At 43.2% G+C, this 21,326-nt stretch overlaps 1 protein-coding gene across 3 annotated transcripts in view; it reads left to right on the top strand.

Moving 5' to 3' along the window:
- Positions 1-3,766: 3,766 nt before the first annotated feature.
- OTOF (otoferlin) overlaps positions 3,767-21,326 on the top strand; it is a 157,099-nt gene continuing 139,539 nt past the window's right edge. The window contains exons 1-3 of one of the 3 annotated variants that reach the window (XM_032954768.2): positions 3,767-4,502; positions 5,568-5,626; positions 17,728-17,816. In XM_032954768.2, coding sequence (XP_032810659.1) covers positions 4,424-4,502; positions 5,568-5,626; positions 17,728-17,816 — 227 coding nt within the window. In that variant the 5' untranslated portion in view covers positions 3,767-4,423. The remainder of the gene's footprint in view (positions 4,503-5,567; positions 5,627-17,727; positions 17,817-21,326) is intronic. The other 2 variants (XM_032954767.2, XM_032954765.2) reach the window with 2 other exon arrangements.

Raw genomic sequence — 21,326 nt, 5'->3', positions numbered from 1 at the left:
ACGTAGTTTTTTGTTATTTTTTGTTATTTTCTTTGAACCTATCTACGTGACTATCTACGTGACTTTACCGAAAGACCCAAAGAATATCCAAAACATATCTTTCGCCTAACTTTGCCACCATCTTTTTTTAAGCTTTCCTGGATTAAGCAGCACCTTGTTTCATGCAAGCCACATGTGCACTGCTCGCATGCAATCTTCGAGGTCACAGAGGCTCTCCATATCTAACTTTGACATTGCTGCGATGTACAATTGTGTGTCATCAGTGCATTGATGGAACTTTATGTCATGCAATGAGATGGCATCGTCGATCGGAGAGACGGATGTTGAAAATAGGAAGGGCCCGAGGACGGACCCCTTCGTTACGCCCACTGGGCACGGCATCGGCGATGACTGTTCGTCACCCGGCCTGACGAACTGTGATCGACCATGTAGGTATGACTCAATCCACCCCAGTGCCATACCCGATACACCGAAGCTTGACCGTAGCTGCCCGATGAGTTTCTCCTGCTCGATGGTATCGGAGGCGGCTGAGAGATCGAGGCCAATCAACACTGCAGCGCACCGTTCATCCATTAGAATTTCTCATTATTCACTGCTGTGACAAGCATTTTTACGTCTGTAAGCATTTAAACTAATCAGTCTTAATTCTCCTTTCTCTGTGTTTTTAGTGCTTGTCAACTTTTTTTTTATTTCAACTGGTAACGCACAGAGTTTTCACTAACTCCTGTGGAGAGAGAACGACTCATAGGTCCTCTATATGAAGGTGTTATTGGGCAATTAGCGAGTGTTTACATGCGGGAGGAAACCTAAGCAGCTGGACAAAACACATGCATGCGAGGGGGAAACACTATATCCCATACAGCGGGAACAGATGGATTCCACGTTTTTCTGTATCGTCTTCTGACAAGCCAGGCTATGGCTCATCGCCTATGCAACATTTGTGCGATCTACCAACCCTTGCCTGATTACAGGCATGCATAGCCACCACTGCCCCCGGTAATTATGATCGTGCTCTCCTTGGAAATATTAAATTGCATTGCGCGCAACCTGTGATCACTTCCCGTGATGAACACCAACTGCTTTCATTGCGTCATCTGTTCAGTAGATATTCTCTTGTGCGCAAGTCACTCTTCGTCATCGTCATAATCATCAGCGTGTGACGTAATTAGCCGTGGCGCGTGACATCTCGCAGTGGATGAAGGGACCCAGGTAATTAACAATTATCTTTATCAAGATCTGGCCAACCCTTTGAGAAATGTGCCTGGTCGTCTATAGGCTAAGTCATTAATACGAACACTTTTTTTTAACTCCTTATTTGCACAAGGATAATATTCATTACCTTATCAGACACACAGATATTAACGCTTTCAAGCTCAGTTGTAAACCATTGAAGGAACCATGCGTATATATTGTATTGCTCGTTACTTTTGAAAAAAAGGTGATTTAAATTAGTAATGACATGAATTAAAGATGATAACTAATATAAACACACTAATGAACAAAAATAACGCAATAACTAAGTTAGACTACAATTAAAATCCATAACCCTACAATAATTAAATGGGATGTACAATATAGTTCTGAAGGTATAACGTCTGATCACATGCCATTACAGGATCATCACTTATACAGTGAGGGAAAAAAGTATTTGATCCTCTGCTGATTTTGTACGTTTGCCCACTGACAAAGAAATGATCAGTCTATAATTTTAATGGTAGGTTTATTTGAACAGTGAGAGACAGAATAACAACAACAAAATCCAGAAAAACGCATGTCAAAAATGTTATAAATTGATTTGCATTTTAATGAGGGAAATAAGTATTTGACCCCCTCTCAATCAGAAAGATTTCTGGCTCCCAGGTGTCTTTTATACAGATAACGTGCTGAGATTAGGAGCACACTCTTAAAGCGAGTGCTCCTATTCTCAGCTTGTTACCTGTATAAAAGACACCTGTCCACAGAAGCAATCAATCAATCAGATTCCAAACTCTCCACCATGGCCAAGACCAAAGAGCTCTCCAAAGATGTCAGCGACAAGATTGTAGACCTACACAAGGCTGGAATGGACTACAAGACCATTGCCAAGCAGCTTGGTGAGAAGGTGATAACAATTGATGCGATTATTCGCAAATGGAAGAAACACAAAAGAACTGTCAATCTCCCTCGGCCTTGGGCTCCATGCAAGATCTCACCTCGTGGAGTTGCAATGATCATGAGAACGGTGAGGAATCAGCCCACAACTACACAGGAGGATATTGTCAATGATCTTAAGGCAGCTGGGACCATAGTCACCAAGAAAATAATTGGTAACACACTACGCCGTGAAGGACTGAAATCATGCAGCGCCCGCAATGTCCCCCTGCTCAAGAAAGCACATATACATGCCCGTCTGAAGTTTGCCAATGAACATCTGAATGATTCAGAGGACAACTGGGTGAAAGTGTTGTGGTCAGATGAGACCAAAATGGAGCTCTTTGGCATCAACTCAACTCGCCGTGTTTAGAGGAGGAGGAATGCTGCCTATGACCCCAAGAACACCATCCCCACCGTGAAACATGGAGGTGGAAACATGATGCTTTGGGGGTGTTTTTCTGCTAAGGGGACAGGACAACTTCACTGCATCAAAGGGACGATGGACGGGGCCATGTACCGTCAAATCCTGGGTGAGAACCTCCTTCCCTCAGCCAGGGCATGCATTGAAAATGGGTCGTGGATGGGTATTCCAGCATGACTATGACCCAAAACACACGGCCAAGGCAACAAAGGCGTGGCTCAAAAAGAAGCACATTTAGGTCCTAGAGTGGCCTAGCCAGTCACCAGACCTTAATCCCATAGAAAATCTGTTGAGGGAGCTGAAGGTTCGAGTTGCCAAACGTCAGCCTCGAAACCTTAATGACTTGGAGAAGATCTACAAAGAGGAGTGGGACAAAATCCCTCTTGAGATGTGTGCAAACCTGGTGGCCAACTACAAGAAACGTCTGACCTCTGTGATTGCCAACAAGGGTTTGCTACCAAGTACTAAGTCATGTTTTGCAGAGGGGTCTAATACTTATTTCCCTCATTAAAATGCAAATCAATTTATAACATTTTTGACATGCGTTTATCTGCATTTTATTGTTGTTATTCTGTCTCTCACTGTTCAAATAAACCTACCATTAAAATTATAGACTGATCATTTCTTTGTCAGTGGGCAAACGTACAAAATCAGCAGGGGATCAAATACTTTTTTCCCTCACTGTAAGCTACAGGGAAACAATATTCTAGATACATTTTCTTTCGTTGTATTAAGGTTCATTGGTTTCGAAACACATCTGTGCTGTTTGTGGGATAGTATAGGCATGTATCTTCCAATAGCCTAAATTGCTTTTTGGACACGCTATGCATGCTAGAACATATAAAAACATCATTTGATCAAAATGTCAATTACACCAGAAGCTGCTCCCAGATAATAGGGCCCAGTGAAGGAAGGAGTCTGTAGGTCCCCTGCTATGATGTGTGCAGTTTTAAGCAGTAATAATACAAATAATAATAAACGAATGTACAAATTGAAGTGAAGCTTTTCAAAAAGTTCATGTGACTCAAGATTAATTATATTTTCGTTTTGTTAATCATAAAAATTAGGTAGAATTTATTTCAGGTGCTGCATATGCTTAGCTGTTGTGTAGTCACATAATGTACATTGGAACAAAAGCCTATGCAATTATCCTTTATAATCGCTTCACGATGGCACCTCTGTATGCACTATATCAGGTGAAGCCATTGAGAAAAATAAAATGTATGCAGCATTTATTGTTTAGGCTTCTTGCCAGTCCTTTGGCACCATTGAACAAGACGTGTCGGTAATTCAACAACGACGTGACCTGACGTTTTACGCTGGGACAAATTACGTGCAAACGGTGTATTGGAATCGAATTAAACATTTCCCAACTAAAATATAAATCGATATGCCATGAGCTCACCGTCGCTGGCATTACAAGGCAATGACAATGTTTCTTTGAAGCACACAAGGCCCCGGGGAGGACTGCTCAGGAATACCTATGATTTTCAAAGTGGTATCATGTTTCTGTTTCCTGGGTTCCTTCCCTTCGCCAAACCCACCGCCCTCCCCTTTTGAGCATCTGAGTCACAGTGAAACGCGAGATGTTGCCTTAGCGGGGGCCGAGTGTCCCATTGCTAACCCGCGACTGTAAAGCGATGCCAGCCTCTTCAATAATTCACCCCGCCACGCTAAATGTCCTAATCAGCAGGAGGACAGCGTCGTCATGAATAGAGGCGACATCCTCTTGTCAGCCCAACTTCGGCCCGAGATCCGAGCCTAGGCGGGTCCCGACGAAGTGCCACGCTGAAACATCATCAACGGCATCCCCAATCGGAGCCTGCGACGTTCCACCTCACTCCAGTGGTTCAGCAGCTCGCTGGCACCATGGCACTTGTGGTCCACCTCAAGCAAGTGTCCGAGTTGCGTGGAAAGGGAGACCGAGTCGCGAAGCTAACTTTTCGAGGTGCGTGAACATACCTGGTCAATAAGGGACGAATATTTTTTTACGGGGGTGTTTTATGGGGGGTTTTTTTGCTTGTGGGTCAGTGGGTGTTTGCGTTGTCAGTTTTGATTTCAAATGTGACGAATGAATCGCATTTTCTTTAGCGGAACATATTGTGCAGTGTTGTAGGTAATGGATAAAAGGCTAAACTCTTTATCGACATTGAATAACAAAAGATGATAATATCCTCAATGCAACAGATTCACTATTATTGGAAACAATATACCATTTACTCCGGGGTGTAGCTTTGTTCAAATGTATTCTTTTTTTAAAAAAACCTTCATATGAAAATAATTAAGTGAATGTTATTTTCAATATACCAAAGCCCTGATTGAGATTGTCTTGTTAATCCAGGCATTATGAATGTGTTACCTTTTGAAATCCCGTATATTCCGTGGAAGTAATGAAAATATTCCTGAGATTTGTAATATGAACAGATAAATTGTTCCTTGTGGTCATGATGGCTTGAATATAATTGCAGTGCTACTTCGTGGGTCGTATCGTTGTGGCAAATTGGCTGGGTGTGCATGTTCTGTTTCTGTTTTTTCATATATAATGACTTGTTTTAGTCCATTGTAAAGTGCACCTTTAAAAGTTTATGTTATGTGCATTGCCAATGTTCTTTTATTTCCCGTGACACTTTCGTGAGAAATGGTTCTATTTCGTTTTGGCATTGTGTAAAGCAACACATTGCGCCATTTCTGTTCATCCCAAGCCTCTCATCCCTCATGTGTCAGCATATAGCGCCTGGCCATAGCTTTGTGGATTGTATATTGTGATCTATAAATCTAAAGGTGTTCTATTATATATATACGCGCACCCTGTTATAGATGCATTGGGGTTTCAGATTCAATGACAACGTTGCTGCGACATTACAAAGGCCAGATTAGAGAGATGTGTTTTTTTTTTAAGTTGATGTCTTGGCGTGGCAATGAGACGCTTGCCTTGGTGCGATGCGAGAAGCGTGTTGGTGGTGGTGATCCGGTGAAGTTCCCAATCGGCGTGCGTGTGTCCCGCCATCTCCAGGAGTACCGTACAACACGCGGATCCTGGAGAACTGCGAGGATGAGGCCCTCTTTGACGAGGTGAGTTGACGATGGCTCTCATTGTGTGATGCGGCTGCGGGTTTGGCCCACACGTGATGTCTCAGATTGCACAGCGAGAGCGTGAAAACGTATCACTTCACACGTACACAATTGCGATGTTTCCAACGGGGTCCCGGAGTTTGTATGGAGTTGTTCTCGCCAAAGAAAGCATTCGGTAAGTCGGTAGCACTTGTTCAACAAGCCTGAATCTGCTGATAAAAACCCAGGACATCAAAACCAGTTCGGAGTTGACCTCCTTTAACAAGTAAATTCTCAGTCAAATTGGTCTGGAAAGCCAATAGAAGGCTTATAGATCCCACATTTTAACGTGGATGTGAAGGAAACTGAACAGAGCTCTGCCTATTTATCAGTATTCAGACTTGTGCTACTGCCTTGGCATCGATGTTAAATCACAGGCTGAGGATACACTACATTGTATCTAAAACGTCTATGTAATCTATTATCCAGCATCCTTAAGATCCTGAGACAATGTATACATTTAAATACAATTTTACATTACAAGTTGGTAGGAATGGGTTTGCCCAATGGTGCTTTGGCAGGAATAGCAACTCGCAATTGGAAGGTTGTAAATGCCGATCCCGTTCAAAGGTTTATTCCATTGTCACCCTGGTGCCGATTGGATGATAACGCAGTGACTGTCCCACGAAGACACTGGTCCAGGGGAATATGTAATTCCCACTAAAGGCTCGCGATTAACCAACTGATGCATGTTTGATATAACGCGGTGGTTGGGTTACTGAAGATCACCGGGTTATGGAAAAATCACGTTAAAATAAATAATAAATAATGTAGGACAAAGCGCAGTCCGCGATAACACGCGTGATGTGTACGCAGGCTGAACAAAGACTGAGGAGCATGCGTAGCATCTAGAAGCATCCAGCAGCATCCCAATGTCTCGTGTGATGCTACGCCGAGGCCGCCGTACAACCGCTTATTCCTACTCGCGCGATGTAGTTCCATTCACTCAATCGCGTTATATCCAATTTGCATCCGCGTTATGCAAAAAGTGTCTTCTCTAATATATTAATCGCATTATATACAATTCGCGTTATGAAAACAACACGTGTTATAGGAGAAATGTGAATAGGAAGAATGAGTAACTCTGCTTAAAGGTCTTGGATTCGTCCAACGCATATAAGACACATTCTTGAGAGAGATCTATATTGAGATGACAATGGCTTTGGGAGGCCTTCATATAGCAATGGATTGATCATGACTGCTGGTGATCATAGTAATTTAAATATGTATATTATATATTCCTATCACATACAAAAATAACAGATGAGGGATTTCTTATTAAATGTATCGGAACTGAAATTTGGCACGCAAAGTTGCGGATTAAATTATAAGAACATTGGCCGAGTCCAAAAGATCATACGTTCATTAAATGGTATGGGATTACATTAATTGGAACATAAATCAAATCCTTCAACACGTTGATTAATTAATAACTTCAAAGGCATTTGTAGGTGATATGCTAATCAACGTAAGAAATTAATAATAATTGATCATAAAAAATAGGTTTCCGGGACGCTCGTTTCATCCGAGCCCTTAGAAGGCAGCGCGGCCCTTCCCGCGCCGTGCAGCAACAAAAGGGGGCCGGAGCTTCATTGAACGCCGACGTCTCTGCTCCTTCATCCTATCGCGTTGGGTGGCGCCCGCGACGACGTTCTGGCTCGCATCGTTCGGCGCTCCGTGCTCGCTCAGCAGCGCGTACCAAACTGTCGCGGAGCTGCTCCTGCATGATTATTATTTTTTTAAATCATTTTAATCTTCACGATCTCGTGCGTTGTTGTTGTTGTTGCTGCTGCTGCTGCTGCTGCAAGCATACGGCTTGGTTTGCCACTTATTAGCGGTCGTTTTCATGACACGCGCTAAGCGCTTTGAAGAAGCTACGAATGTGCAGCTGAAACGTGTATTTGTTTAATGTGAGTTGTTTGGTTGTGAATTAAATAATTCAAGCACATGGGGCTTTTTGATTTGCTTTATTCAAACAACCAGTACAATTTGTTGACTGTAATATGTGCCTACCACTATTGAATGCCTATTCATGTGATCCCCAGTTTATGGGTTATTTGACTAATGTACGTTATATGAAGTGAGTTGCACAGTGCTAACATGTTGTGTTTGCCCACACATTTCCATGATTTACAAGTTAAGCTTTTGTGTCATTGGTCAAGCTATTTATATTGTACAGTCCGTTCTCCTATAATGCCACGCGTTGTTTTCATAACGCGAATTGGATATAACGCGATTAATGTATTAGGGAACACGTCTTTTTCTAACGCGGATGCGAATTGGATATAACGAGATCGAGTAAATGGAACTACGTTGCGCGAGTAGGAATAAGCGCTTGTGGATGCTTCTAGATGCTATCCACGCGCCTCAGTCTTTGTTCAGCCTACATACGCATCTAATGTGTTATCGTGGACTGCGCTTTACCCCCTATATTATATAACATTTATTATAACGCGATGTTTCCATAACACAGCGTTCTTCAGGAATGAAACTACTACCGCGTTATAGGAGAACAGATTGTATTTAGACAAACATAAAAATTAATCGCATTCACATCGACAACAATTTTAAAATACAACATTTATATTTAAAAAAACTGGCTTTTGCCAGTGAGTGGCACAATATATATGATTAATAGCTCGGTTGACAATATACGATGGGACACGGTGAAGAGATGCTATGGCAGAAATATTTTAAAAGCAAAAGTCAAGGATGAGGCTGTACTCCTCTGCCATTTACAGCCCTAAGCCAGTGGTGGAAATTCCACATTTTTCATGGTGGGGTACATCCCTCCACAGAACAAGCTACTGGTATCTTCTCAAAGATCAAAGTCGCTTATCTATGCATTGAGGGCTGAAGGGCTGAGTCCACGCTCAACTGGGAATTGAACTCATACACTTAAGTTGGCGGCGAGCGGGGTACTCCGACGACCCCTGCTTCTATGCGAAGGGGAGGAGAACGGCTGTGAGGGCGACAAACCCAACGATTTGCATTAACCCTGCATCAGCATCGCCATCCATGCCCCACTTATATGTGCTCACTCATATATCTGTACGTATTGATGTCTCCGTGTGAAAACTAATAACTCTTCGAAAACAAAAAAATACCAAGATGTATAAACATAATTTGTCCCCACGTATGGGCACGAGTCACACAATGCACAGCAGTATATAATATATATCTGTGTGCGTGTGTAAACTACTCCAGCTGGGTGTTGCTGTGGCAGAGACATCTCGGCTCACAATCGCAAGATTGCCGAGTTGAAAATCCTTGTTCGAGAAGACTCAGCCCATCCATCATCCATCCAGGATCAAGAAATTTAGCACCACTTTGTGGGAAGTCAATAGCGGGTGTTCTATTGAGGCAGGGCCCGATTAGGACAGAGAGCTTTCGGGGCTGTAGCCTGGGGCCTCGGTTTTTAAGATGCCACCAAAAATATAAATCTAATCATCTTTCTTTTATTTACTTATGTATGTTGAACTTATTTCGCACCGTACGTAGCCAATCGTGCTGATTGGAGGTACGGGGAAGGGCAACAAACTAAACACAAGCAGTTCTAAAGAAATTAGTTTTCAATCTATAAAATGTTTTTTAGTGCCTTAACCAAGGCGTTTAGCGGAGAATTCGCAATTGTACAGTAAAACAGTGAGATGAGATGGGTTGATGAGGATGGTAGTACATGAATATAATTATGCGTGAAATAAATGATAATGAAGGTGACAATGAGTGGTTAATGATGAGTGAGTATAATTAATTGGTAGGGAAGTTGGGAAGAGGGATGGTGTTAATAATGGGGAAGGGCAGGGGAAGGGGAGTAGAGGTAAACAAGGGAAAATAAGTGAGTGCTTTAAGGAAGAACGACAAATAGTGAGTGAGGCTGCTTGCTTGGCACGTTGGGATAGTTAGTTCCAGTGTAAGGGGGCTAGAAGCGAGAAAGAACGGAATCTTGATTTGGCACAAGGAGGAGGGGCAACAGAGACAACTGGAGACAACTGGGATTGTGAACGGAGATGCTGAGAAGGAGCATAGAACTAGATGAGGAAAGCGAGATGCATTGCTTTTTAGAGGTTTATAACGGTTTAAACACGAAACTTTAGTCCTAGGATAAATTGCCGAGGTACTTTCATAATCAGAACCATAGCGTCACGATTTGTTGTACTCTCAGTTATGTGCTGAAATTAAAATAGTTTTGTCTTCGCGTTATAATTCGTATTTTAACACATTCGTATTTCAAAACTAGGACCGGCATCGTATTCTTCGTACGGCCAATGTTGGCGTCGAGCAACAGCTACGATTGTACATCGAGGTGGTTGAGGCCAGGTGACTGCGCCAGGAGTAGCACAGTGCATCATCGCAGTGATGACGCCTCATTCATATTTGCGAACCTCGCATTCAGTCATTGGAAATTCCACGCTCTCTTCCTGGTAACGACAGTTGCGCACCCGAGATATATTTTTTTTAAGTATCTGCATATGTTCGTTCGTTCGTTTCTCAATCCTCTTGTCCTGGTGAGGGTCGCGGCGGCAGGGCGGTTCAGACCTCCCTTTCCCTGGAGACAGCTCTTCCTGAGGAATTCCGCATCTGCTGCCATGGATTGTGTGGCGGATGCGGTTCAGGGCTTGTGGCCCAGAAGCTTCGCGGAAGATAAAAAAAACAGGGATCTTATGCGTCGGGTCTTTCACGAGGACGTGTTTGTTTAGGTGGCTTCTTATTCATATTCTTTGGGTCTTTCGGTAAAGTCATGTAGATGGTTCAAATATTTTTTTTTAAAACTACGACGTTTCGATCACAACGCAAGCAATCGTCATCAGGAGGAAAGAGGAGGAAAGCTGCTGAATGCAGACTGTTTTATAGGGTGTAGTCCTATGGTCATAAACGAAGTGGGCGGGGCTAGTGATGTTAATGATGTTAATGTAACTTCTTGTGAACTCCTTGTGGCTTCCAACGCACCGTCATCGGCATTGAAGTTTCACTATGAAAGGTTAAGCGCGTGTTGTCCAAAAGAGGGCCGAAATAACTAAGGTGAATAACAATGAAGAGGTTGACATCGGCCATGGGTGGTGGCGGTGGTAGTTGCGGTGGTTGCGGTGGCAGTGTAGCAATTAGCGCGCTGCGCTACGAACCCGGCAAAACCGTGTTTGATTCCCGCTCACGGCCAAGACCAGTGAAGACTATCTTAACCAGTCCTGGGCCTCCCCTAGGTCGACTTAACCTCAAATGAGCACCTGGAGTGGTGTGTAAACATCGCCACTGGGGAGACAAAGGCGGTCGGGCGTGGTGCTGGCCACCCGCCCCCTCTTGTACCGTTCTGGCCATCATAGGTGCTTGCTAACAGCACTTGCCCCAACAGTCTGTTAAGGCTATACGGGGGATCTTTGTGTTTTTGGTGAAACAAAGGAAGGAATTGAATGTCCAAAGAGGGGCATTTAAAACAGCCCTGGACCCCCGCCATTACTTAATCTGGCCCTGCCTGTGTGGACTGGTCCCCAGCACAGATGTTGAACTTCTACCACTGACTCAGTGCCACCAAATCCTCATTCTATTACCAGGGGGGTTGATTTTGTATGTAAACTAATACAACTCAAGGAGAACACTGGAACACGATGGCTTTTTGAATACACGTGTTTCGCGCTCTACGTGATTCTATTGTTGTTATGTATTCTTTTTAATCCTATTTACCATGTAGACATCCCGATGAAATCGCGTATTTCTGATTCACCAGCTTACGCTCCTGCCCAGGTTGTGTTGTACAGCAGCATTCTGCAAGCCCGTGTGTGTTCACGAACAATATTTATTAATCTCCCTGCTGAGTTGTTCCCCTTTGTTGTGATTTTTACGAGTCGTTGCTTGATGTCGCACACGTTGTGTGCCCAGCATGAAACAGTCATGTTTGATGTAATCGTGGATTTGAGATCCAAATGTGCGTGAAGCATTAAGGGGAATTCTCCGGAGGGATAGACGTTTGAATGTTGAGGCCAACTCTCGATGTTTTCCCGCAAATTTAGTTGTGTAAAGCTGATGCAACTGTTCCCGTAATTTAGCTCAGATATTTCATGCTGCGCGCTTTACTTATTTTACAAATGCGGCAATTCATGGGGCTAAAAATATAAGTGCATAGTTCTTGTGATGGTTTTGAGCATTAATTATTTCTTTTTTATATATAAATTTAATGAATCCAGTTTAGTGTGGGTTGTTGGGTTTTTTGTGCTGTTAACCTGTGCAGATAATTAGACATTTCTACTAAGAACTGTTTTTGTATTTTACCAGGGTAAGGCCCACTGAGCTGCACAGCTCTTTTTCAGAAGCGACCTGGCCACAAATGATAGCTCAACGAAGTGGCTTACTGTGTGGACTTTTACAGCAGCAAATACTGTAAACGCGTGTTTCTAAATGTGGAGGGGGGAAATCCAGAGAGACCCGGAGAAAAATCCACGGAACCACAGTGAAAACATAAAAATTCAAAATATACAGGCGTCATGGAAGGGATCGAACGCCACGACCTCGTGTTTACCAGGCGATAGTAACATCTTCACCACCATGGCGCTCAAACTCTTGCCACACTTTAGTCACGCAAAAATGTTGCGGCGGTGTGTATCAAGTTTGAGGCGTTCAAAACAATCGCATTGACCTCATCGTTGATGGGTAAAAGGTGCAGCACACATCTACATGCAAATGCATTGTACTTTCATTTGTGACGATGCCCCACTAAAATTTGCAATGCCCGATTGCGCTGCATTATTACTATATTATTACTATTATACACAGCCGTATCGGAATGATAAAAAAAACATATCTTTAAAAAACGAGATCCTTCTATAAGTGATTTGGAGGAAACCATAACATTATATGCGCAAGCATATTTTATCCACAACACCCGTGGCACGCAATGTAAATATAGTCGTGGAATCCTTGGTGTCTGGCATGTGAGAAATTAGGATAATTGAGGTCAAAATACCCAGAGAGTGGGGTTATAAACAAAGCGAGACAGTCTCTCGCCAAGCTCACAAGTTACATTTTGCATGTGCTGGATTTTTCAGCGGGTCCCATGAGCTGCACGATGTGGGGAGGCCTTCATCCAGAAAGTGGATTGACAAAGGCCGTAAATTACTTTATTGTGACAATTATGGGCATACAATCATTGTGCTCGCCGTTGTGTTCGCCAGTACGATTTTCTGAGAATATATCATATGGATGTATTGGTGGTACACCCAGTGCAGCATAACACATCGTTCTTCACGAAACAGTCTAAAACATCAATTTCATCTGACATTCGTCTTCCGACTGCTTCGACGTCACGGGAACTGATTTTTACGCACCACCACCACCACCACCATCACCCCGCAAGATTTGCTGGCCGGGGTTGCGAATCGCAAGAAAATAAATAATGATTGCATAAAAACTGTTTTGCTTTTTAATACCGTGCACCACCGCTGTTCCGCCAATACGTTCAAGTCTCCTTGCCCCCACTGCCCCCCCCCCCCCCCCCTCTGCTGTGGAGTTCGTCGTCATTATGCAGTCTCAGTGTAGCTGTTCCATTCTTGTATATTTTTTGTATCATTTATTTAATTTCGACGTTTTCATTGAGGTTTCGGTGTGCCATTAAATGACTGCATTTATTTCTGCCGAGTCAAACGCCTTTTCAATAACCTACAGAATATAGGAACAATTATACTTTATATTCATGAGAATCCTTTGCAGAGTATGATATTATTATATGGGCAATGGTCGAGGGTAGAAAAGAGTGTTCATAAACTCAGTTTTCTCACGAGGCTGGATGCCCTCTAAATTCCAACATTTTCGGTCCACAATACTCTTTGGGAACAAATGACATGCGTGTGAGGTTACAAATGGTTCGGTACTTCTTTGAGTCCGTTTTGTCAATGTGTTTTTTTTGCTCGTAATGATCGAGACGTCATTCTATGATTGTGCTATTCCATTGCTGTGTAAATATTTGGTAGATAGGTCCACTAATTGTGTTTCAACAGCTAGTCCCACTTCTTTGATGGTGTCCACGGTTCCGCAATCTTGTTTCAGAAGCATTCCTTTTTGTTTCATACTGTTAACGGGAGTGAATTGGGAAATAAAGACATAATTGGAAAATATATTCATCATCTCCGATACCCCGAATAAATAGCTCACTTAAAATTGCAACGGATATGAAGGACTGGAAATGACTGAACATTTACAAAGGCTGAAATGTTGGGCTTGACGTTAATAGCAGAACAACTGTCATGGACAATAGGTGTGCGAAACAAAATAAAATATGTACAGTGAGGGAAAAAGTATTTGATCCCCTGCTGATTTTGTACGTTTGCCCACTGACAAAGAAATGATCAGTCTATAATTTTAATGGTAGGTTTATTTGAACAGTGAGAGACAGAATAACAAAAAAATCCAGAAAAATGCATGTCAAAAAATGTTATAAATTGATTTGCATTTTAATGAGGGAAATAAGTATTTGACCCCTCTGCAAAACATGACTTAGTACTTGGTGGCAAAACCCTTGTTGGCAATCACAGAGGTCAGACGTTTCTTGTAGTTGGCCACCAGGTTTGCACACATCTCAGGAGGGATTTTGTCCCACTCCTCTTTGCAGATCTTCTCCAAGTCATTAAGGTTTCGAGGCTGATGTTTGGCAACTCGAACCTTCAGCTCCCTCCACAGATTTACTATGGGATTAAGGTCTGGAGACTGGCTAGGCCACTCCAGGACCTTAATGTGCTTCTTCTTGAGCCACTCCTTTGTTGTCTTGGCCGTGTGTTTTGGGTCATTGTCATGCTGGAATACCCATCCACGACCCATTTTCAATGCCCTGGCTGAGGGAAGGAGGTTCTCACCCAAGATGGTACATGGTCCCGTCCATCGTCCCTTTGATGCGGTGAAGTTGTCCTGTTCCCTTAGCAGAAAAACACCCCCAAAGCATAATGTTTCCACCTCCATGTTTGACGGTGGGGATGGTATTCTTGGGGTCATAGGCAGCATTCCTCCTCCAAACACGGCGAGTTGAGTTGATGCCAAAGAGCTCCATTTTAGTCTCATCTGACCACAACACTTTCACCCAGTTGTCCTCTGAATCATTCAGATGTTCAATGGTAAACTTCAGACGGGCATGTATATGTGCTTTCTTGAGCAGGAGGACCTTGCGGGCGCTGCAGCATTTCAGTCCTTCACGGCGTAGTGTGTTACCAATTGTTTTCTTGGTGACTATGGTCCCAGCTGCCTTGAGATCATTGACAAGATCCTCCCGTGTAGGTCTGGGCTGATTCCTCACCATTATCATGATCATTGCAACTCCACGAGTTGAGATCTTGCATGGAGCCCCAGGCCGAGGGAGATTGACAGTTCTTTTGTGTTTCTTCCATTTTGCGAATAATCGCACAAACTGTTGTCACCTTTTCACCAAGCTGCTTGGCAATGGTCCATTCTAGCCTTGTGTCTACAATCTTGTCTATGACAAGGTCTACAGTTGTGCAACTGTATGAGCATAATTCAAAAGCATTGCTGAACAGCCTCTGTTATTATTTTCACCCATTATTACTGAACGGTAACAACAGCATAAACATGTTAATAAAAAACCCACCATGTGTTTTAATTACGGCTGTGTTCACGAGCGATGTAGTATTTGCAATGCCCATCACGGTTTTACCCATTTTAAAAGAGCAATGCGTTTATTTTTCATTTAAATTCTATTGAAAAAAAAAAACAAATTTAAATGTGATGCTGCCAAAGTTGTTGTCATGCCCTTAACCGGGAATCTGGCTGCGGCTGGCCGTAGCCCTCAATGCCGCGCGGCTCGTGTTTGATTTCAGTGTTGTGAGGGAGTATCGCGTTCGGGCGCTTCTTGTATTATTTACCCTCGTTCACAATCGCCGCCGCCGCCGCGCGCGTCAATAATTCACGATTGTTCCTGATTAAAGCGCCGGTGGGGGGGTGGCGGTGTTGGTTTTCGTGGCGTGCCACTGCGCGCGCGCATCGCTCGCCCATGGTTTGGGCAGCGAGGGTGCGGGGGGGGCAGTTGTGTGGGCTGCTGTGTATGTGGGGGTGGTGGCTGTGTATGTGGGGGTGGTGGCTGTGTATGTGGGGGATGGTGGCTGTGTATGTTGGGGGTGGCGTGGCTACCGTGCCCCGTCGTGAGTCAACCGGTCGCAGCGCGCGTTTCGTGGTCTCTGCCCAAGAGGAGACTTTGGTATCGCGTCTGTGGGCGTCAGCGCTTTGCTTCTTTCAGTCCCCAGGTCTGATAAATCAACACATGTGAAATTAGTTTTGTTATATTTATCTTGTGAAACAAAAATGAATCCGATGCCATGTGGGTATTCTCGCCCCCACCACTGCCAGCGAGACGTGGTGGAGATGTGTTTGGTGCAGTTAGCTTGGCACGGGGATTTTAAATATGGAGAGAGACAATTGCGACAATTGTGGCGGATACTTGGCAGAAATGCAGAGAGAAGAATTTACATACAGATGAATTGAACAGCATGTTAAATAAAACGTGCATTTATTCATTTAAAAGGGTACAAAAAACATACATACAAATAAAGTACATGCTACATTTCAATATTAAAAACCATGTACATTATAATGGGAAAACACGTGAATAGGATTAATTAACACTACAATTGTACAATGCATAACACAAAAATGATAGATTACTACGCACAATACATGCTCTTGTAAATGAATTATTAAAACTAAATACGATACATGCAATATGTAAATAAAGTAAAAGCAAAAAAATATTAAATACCTTTGAATTAAAATGAAGTGGATCTAAATCAAATGTTTACGCTAAGTAGAATGTCTGGGGATTACTGCTGTGGTCGAGCAGGAAATTATTGCAAGTTAGTTTTTAAACAAACAAAAAAATTAATGTTGCATGTACCTCGTATGTAACATCTATGGTTGTAAGTTCATCCTAGCGTCTGGTGTGTTCAATGAAGTCACGTGGGCTTTAAATGCATTACCAATGGCGGCATCTTAGCGACAAAACTTTACAAGAAGCAAACGCATGGCATAATATTTGTACGGAATTTAAAATCAAGTATTGACTTCATCAACCTATTTTTATTTTTGATACTGCATTGAAAGTTGTTCATAAGCTTAAATATCAAACAAACAACTCAACATAATTGTCAAGGGGAATCATATATTAAAAAGACGTTTCAGGAAATGGCTCTTCTTCATAGCACGGAGTTGGAGGCCACGGAGGTTGAGCGAATAATAATAGTTGGAGACTGCAGTACATACCATGGGGCTCTGATAGAAATGTTATTTTAGGAATGTTATTAGATGAACAGAATACAATTGTCATAAACACCTGTCCATCACTCGGCCTTCATCAGATCTGGACTAGTGGGTTTAGGGTGCAGAGTGATGAGTACACGCTGATGATGATGGTGGTGGTATGTGGCTTTTGTGGAAACTCAATGGAGGACTTGTGGACTGTGACTGGTCACGTGCACGGTTTTGGAAACAAAACTTCAAGTCATCCATCCGTCCGCAACCACGCGAGAAAGGTCATGTGACCATTCTCACCTTTCACATGATTCATTTTGAGAGAAAAAAAAGTGTCGAATATTCTGTTGTTTTAATGCAACATAAAGCGTGATATACGTGGCTACTCGTTAATGTAAATGTAAAATAATAATAAAAAATGCAAGACTTTGGATTTTGCTGCAATTGATGTTTATTGGAGATGAGAGGACTTGGATCAGCGCATTTCACAGCTGTAGTTTGACCTTTGTAAGCCACAGCAGGGGGCTTTGTTGGGTGGGAGCTTGGGTCTTGAGTGGAGGGTGGCTACACGGAAATATTGCAGGCAGGACTGTTGTACAAATGTCGCGTGAGGAATTACGCTGCACGAAGCAACCTCGGTTTAACAAATTATCTCTCACATAACAAAAGTTTGTATTAAAATCTGATATTTAAAGATACAGCATCTGGTTCCGCCATAATGTAACAGATGGAATTTAATGGCAGATATATTACTTCACATTCTACTGATGTGGTTGAAGGGAGTTTGCAATATGGACATTTTCTGTTTGTGTTTCTCACTCCACCTTTAGGTTTTTCGCTGGGAGGTTGGAACCCCAGTCGAGGGCCATGAGATGCTGGAAATTCAAGTCTTCAACTTCAGCAAAGTGTTCACAAACAAGTGAGTACACGTTTATGTTTTACATACAAAATAACAAATCAGCAATCTAGACTCTCAGAAGAAGTACTGCTGGTGAGCTCCTGTTAAGAGCGAGTAACTCCGCATGAGCAGGTGTTGCGGCCAGCTCCGTGCCTGGCTACTTTTGTCTCTCCGGCAAGAATAATTGAGGCTGACATGACAAAGTGGAGTTCTAGTCCAAGGTCACAAACCAATTGTTAGTGACGTGCGTGGCCAGGAATCTGGTCAAGGCGAATAGAGACCGAGCTCATAGTGCTCACTGCCGAAGTAACCAGCTCAAAAGTGTCTGCATAATCTTCAGGCACGACATCCCATTGCCGTCAATGTCAATACGTTGTAAAACATAACATGAATATAATAAGATGACTAAAACAAGAAGGAGCGGCACCATGTAGGCATCACTGGCAAAAAGAGCATGATGAACTGTTACGTTAAATTGAGCTTTGGCACAGCGTGTAACAAACTCCACCATGAACCCATTAACCTGGGTTCAGTTTCTCGGCCATGGCTAACGTCAGCGGTGAGTGATACCAGACCCGGTCCTGGGCACCCACCACCTGCACCAACCTGCACCGACCAGCATGGTGAAGTGTGGTCAAACAAACCTCCACAACGGACACGGCATGGATACATCTTTGTCCAGTCGTTGATTGACGATGTGTTGAACTTAACTTTACATTTTATTGGGTCGAACATTGTGAATTTTGGACTCGAACTTACGTTCTAAGCAGAGGAATATCGGTATTTTAACTATGGTGCTATGGAAATATGTTAAAAAATAGCATAGATGAGAAAGTGCTCATGCCGCTATCTGAATAAATAATGCCTTGCGCAAAGGAATGGATCAAATCAAACTAGCTACGACAGACTACACGATAGGCAATCAAGTGAAAAAATATTCCAGGACATTTCAGTTTGAAAAATCGAGGGGAAAAAATATGAAAGGCTGACAGAAACGATGTGCATGGACAATGATAAAGGAATAACCAATTCTGGAAAACTCACAGAAATATATCAAAATCGTGAAAGGAAATGTTTGGGATGAATGGCAGGAGCTCGTCGTCAATCTTCAAATCAAGAGAAAACAAATAACAATGATGATGAAAACAAAACTTCATTTGTTTAAAAAAAAAATCCACACTCATTTCCGCAGACCGACCCATGTCCACGGTAAGCCACGGCACTTCAATGAGATCGTTTCCATGGCATGGCCCCGCTCTCAGTGCTCATGAGATAGGGGTGCCTCTTGGACAAGTCTCCGTAGAACACTGCAAACACGAGGGTGGTGGGGGGGGGGGGATGTGGGGCACGCGTTGGCATCATCGTTCACGGCCACGTTGAGCGTCACGCACGGGAGCGTAACAGCGTCACGAGAGCGGCATCGTCGTTTATTATTCCGCTGGCCCAGCCCCACCGTCTGTGCCCATCAACGCTCCCCGCACCTCGCCGACGCCGGGACCGCGAATACAACAGGCTCTCCCACAAAGATGTTGCTCTCGCGCGTGCACAGATGGCTCGATCACCCCCGAAAAAGCTACGATGTTCATGGCAGAACCGATTTGTCTTTTGTGATGTTGACATTTTCGCAATGTTCCCATAATGTTGCCGTGTCAATACTAAAATGGGAACTTAATGGACTCGCACACGCTTCATTGGCCGTTTTTCCCTGATCTGAAAATAAGTGGATCTACTTCAATAACCTACAACTATATTAAGCAAGCTTTGGGTTGTTTGTTTTTATTGTTTCAGAGACAAATATAGGCATGTACAGTGTTAAATAATCACTTCTTAGCCAATGCTCGTATTTTATATAAATCACAGAAAGATGAATTTACCACGTAGTAGGCTTTCACGGCAAATGTTGTGGTTCGTAATTTATTTTTTGGGTCAAATCGCGCAAATGAAACGCCAATGTGTGTCGTTCACCCTTCTCCACCCGACACCACCAAATAGAGTTGTCACGTTAACACATGCGCAAACGTGTTGCTTCAACACACCGGTATGTTGAAAATCTATAATATTTAATACTTAGGAATTCAACTCTGGCAAATGCCTGATGATGCTGCTTGTAACTACCAGATATCTGTCCTACCGAATTGTTCAGGTATGTGTGAATCGGCTGTCTAAGAGGAGGAGGGTTAATGATGCACATTGGCAACTGTTTTCACGCAATATCTGCCAAAAACAAATTTCAATCATGTACAATGGAAATGCACTTTGATCAACGGGTGATATGACCATACAAATGTTGACTGGTATTTATCAACTCGTGGTAGTAACTGCAAAGCAATAGCAGGAGTGAAGGGGGTTAGTACATTAGTTGTGCAGCTGGTAAGCAGTTTTGTAGTTGCGAGATGTTAACTACCTCGCCTGGTATACAGGCGGTCGTGGCTTCGATCCCGACCCTGATGCCTGTAATTTTTGGAGTTCGCATGTTCTCCCCGTGGTCGCGTGGATTTTTTTTCCGGATCTTCCGGTTTTTCCCTCCACATTTAAAAAAAATGTGTTTCTAAATATTATAAATTTCCACGTTATCAGCCACTTATGAAAAAGAGCTACATAATTCAGTGGGCCTTACCTGGTAAAATAAAAAAAAATAGTTCATGGTTTAGTTTAACGACTTAATGGACGAATACATGAATATTATTTGTTGAAGGTTATTGTCTTGCCTTAATAATGTGCGATTTCAGAGCCCTAAGAATGTCCGTCCCGCTTGGAGAGGAGCAGAGCTGCGACTCACAATGCCACTTATGATCGTGTTTAATTTCCACTCAGGGTGGTTGAAGCCTTTTCCGTTTAGCCGCCGCCGCGCCCATCGCGGTGACATCGCAGTTAAACGGCCATGATGCGCGGTTCGCGCTCGTTATTAGCGGATCGATAGCGTCGGCGTGAAGTGTGAGAAACCCCACTTGTTTACTGACTGCCTGAACACCGTGAATTATTGCCCATTGTCCCTTGACGGACAATGACCCTCCTCTCATCGGTCGTGGAGGTGGCATTTTTTTTTCAGTGGCTGCCGCTGGTGGGATGTGTGTTTTGGGGTCCTCGCAATTGGAAGCACGGACAGCATTAATTAGGCAGTGGTAGGAGGACTTTTTTCGTAATGGGCAAGCTTCTCATCCTTTTATTGCCCTCTTCATCAATCACACACTTTACGTATGTCATTGGAATCGTCGCTAATGCAAGCATAAAAATCATCACAACCATTAATAATTAGCATCATTGTCAACATCATTGTGTAGACGAAGTCGGGTACACGTGAGTAGGGTTGCTGGAGGTTTGGCTGTATTCACAAACTTACAGATATTACACCAACAGCAGTCAACTCGTAGCGAGATCTCCCATCCCTTACTGTACTCTCCTTAGCCTCTCCTTCTAGAACCTTCTAGACTCTAACTCGACACCTGCCTAAATCCTAAACTGCCGCCTAAATCCCCTTTGAAGTGGACATCTGTGAAACTACTGGACATCTGTGAAAAATAGTTTTATAGC

This window comes from Petromyzon marinus, chromosome 15 (assembly GCF_048934315.1).
Source record: "Petromyzon marinus isolate PM22_M1 ecotype Great Lakes invasive population chromosome 15, UKy_Petmar_22M1.pri1.0, whole genome shotgun sequence".
NCBI classification, from domain to species: domain Eukaryota; kingdom Metazoa; phylum Chordata; class Hyperoartia; order Petromyzontiformes; family Petromyzontidae; genus Petromyzon; species Petromyzon marinus.
The sequence above is the reverse complement of the archived record's forward strand: the minus strand, read 5'-3'. Positions and strand labels throughout refer to the sequence as shown.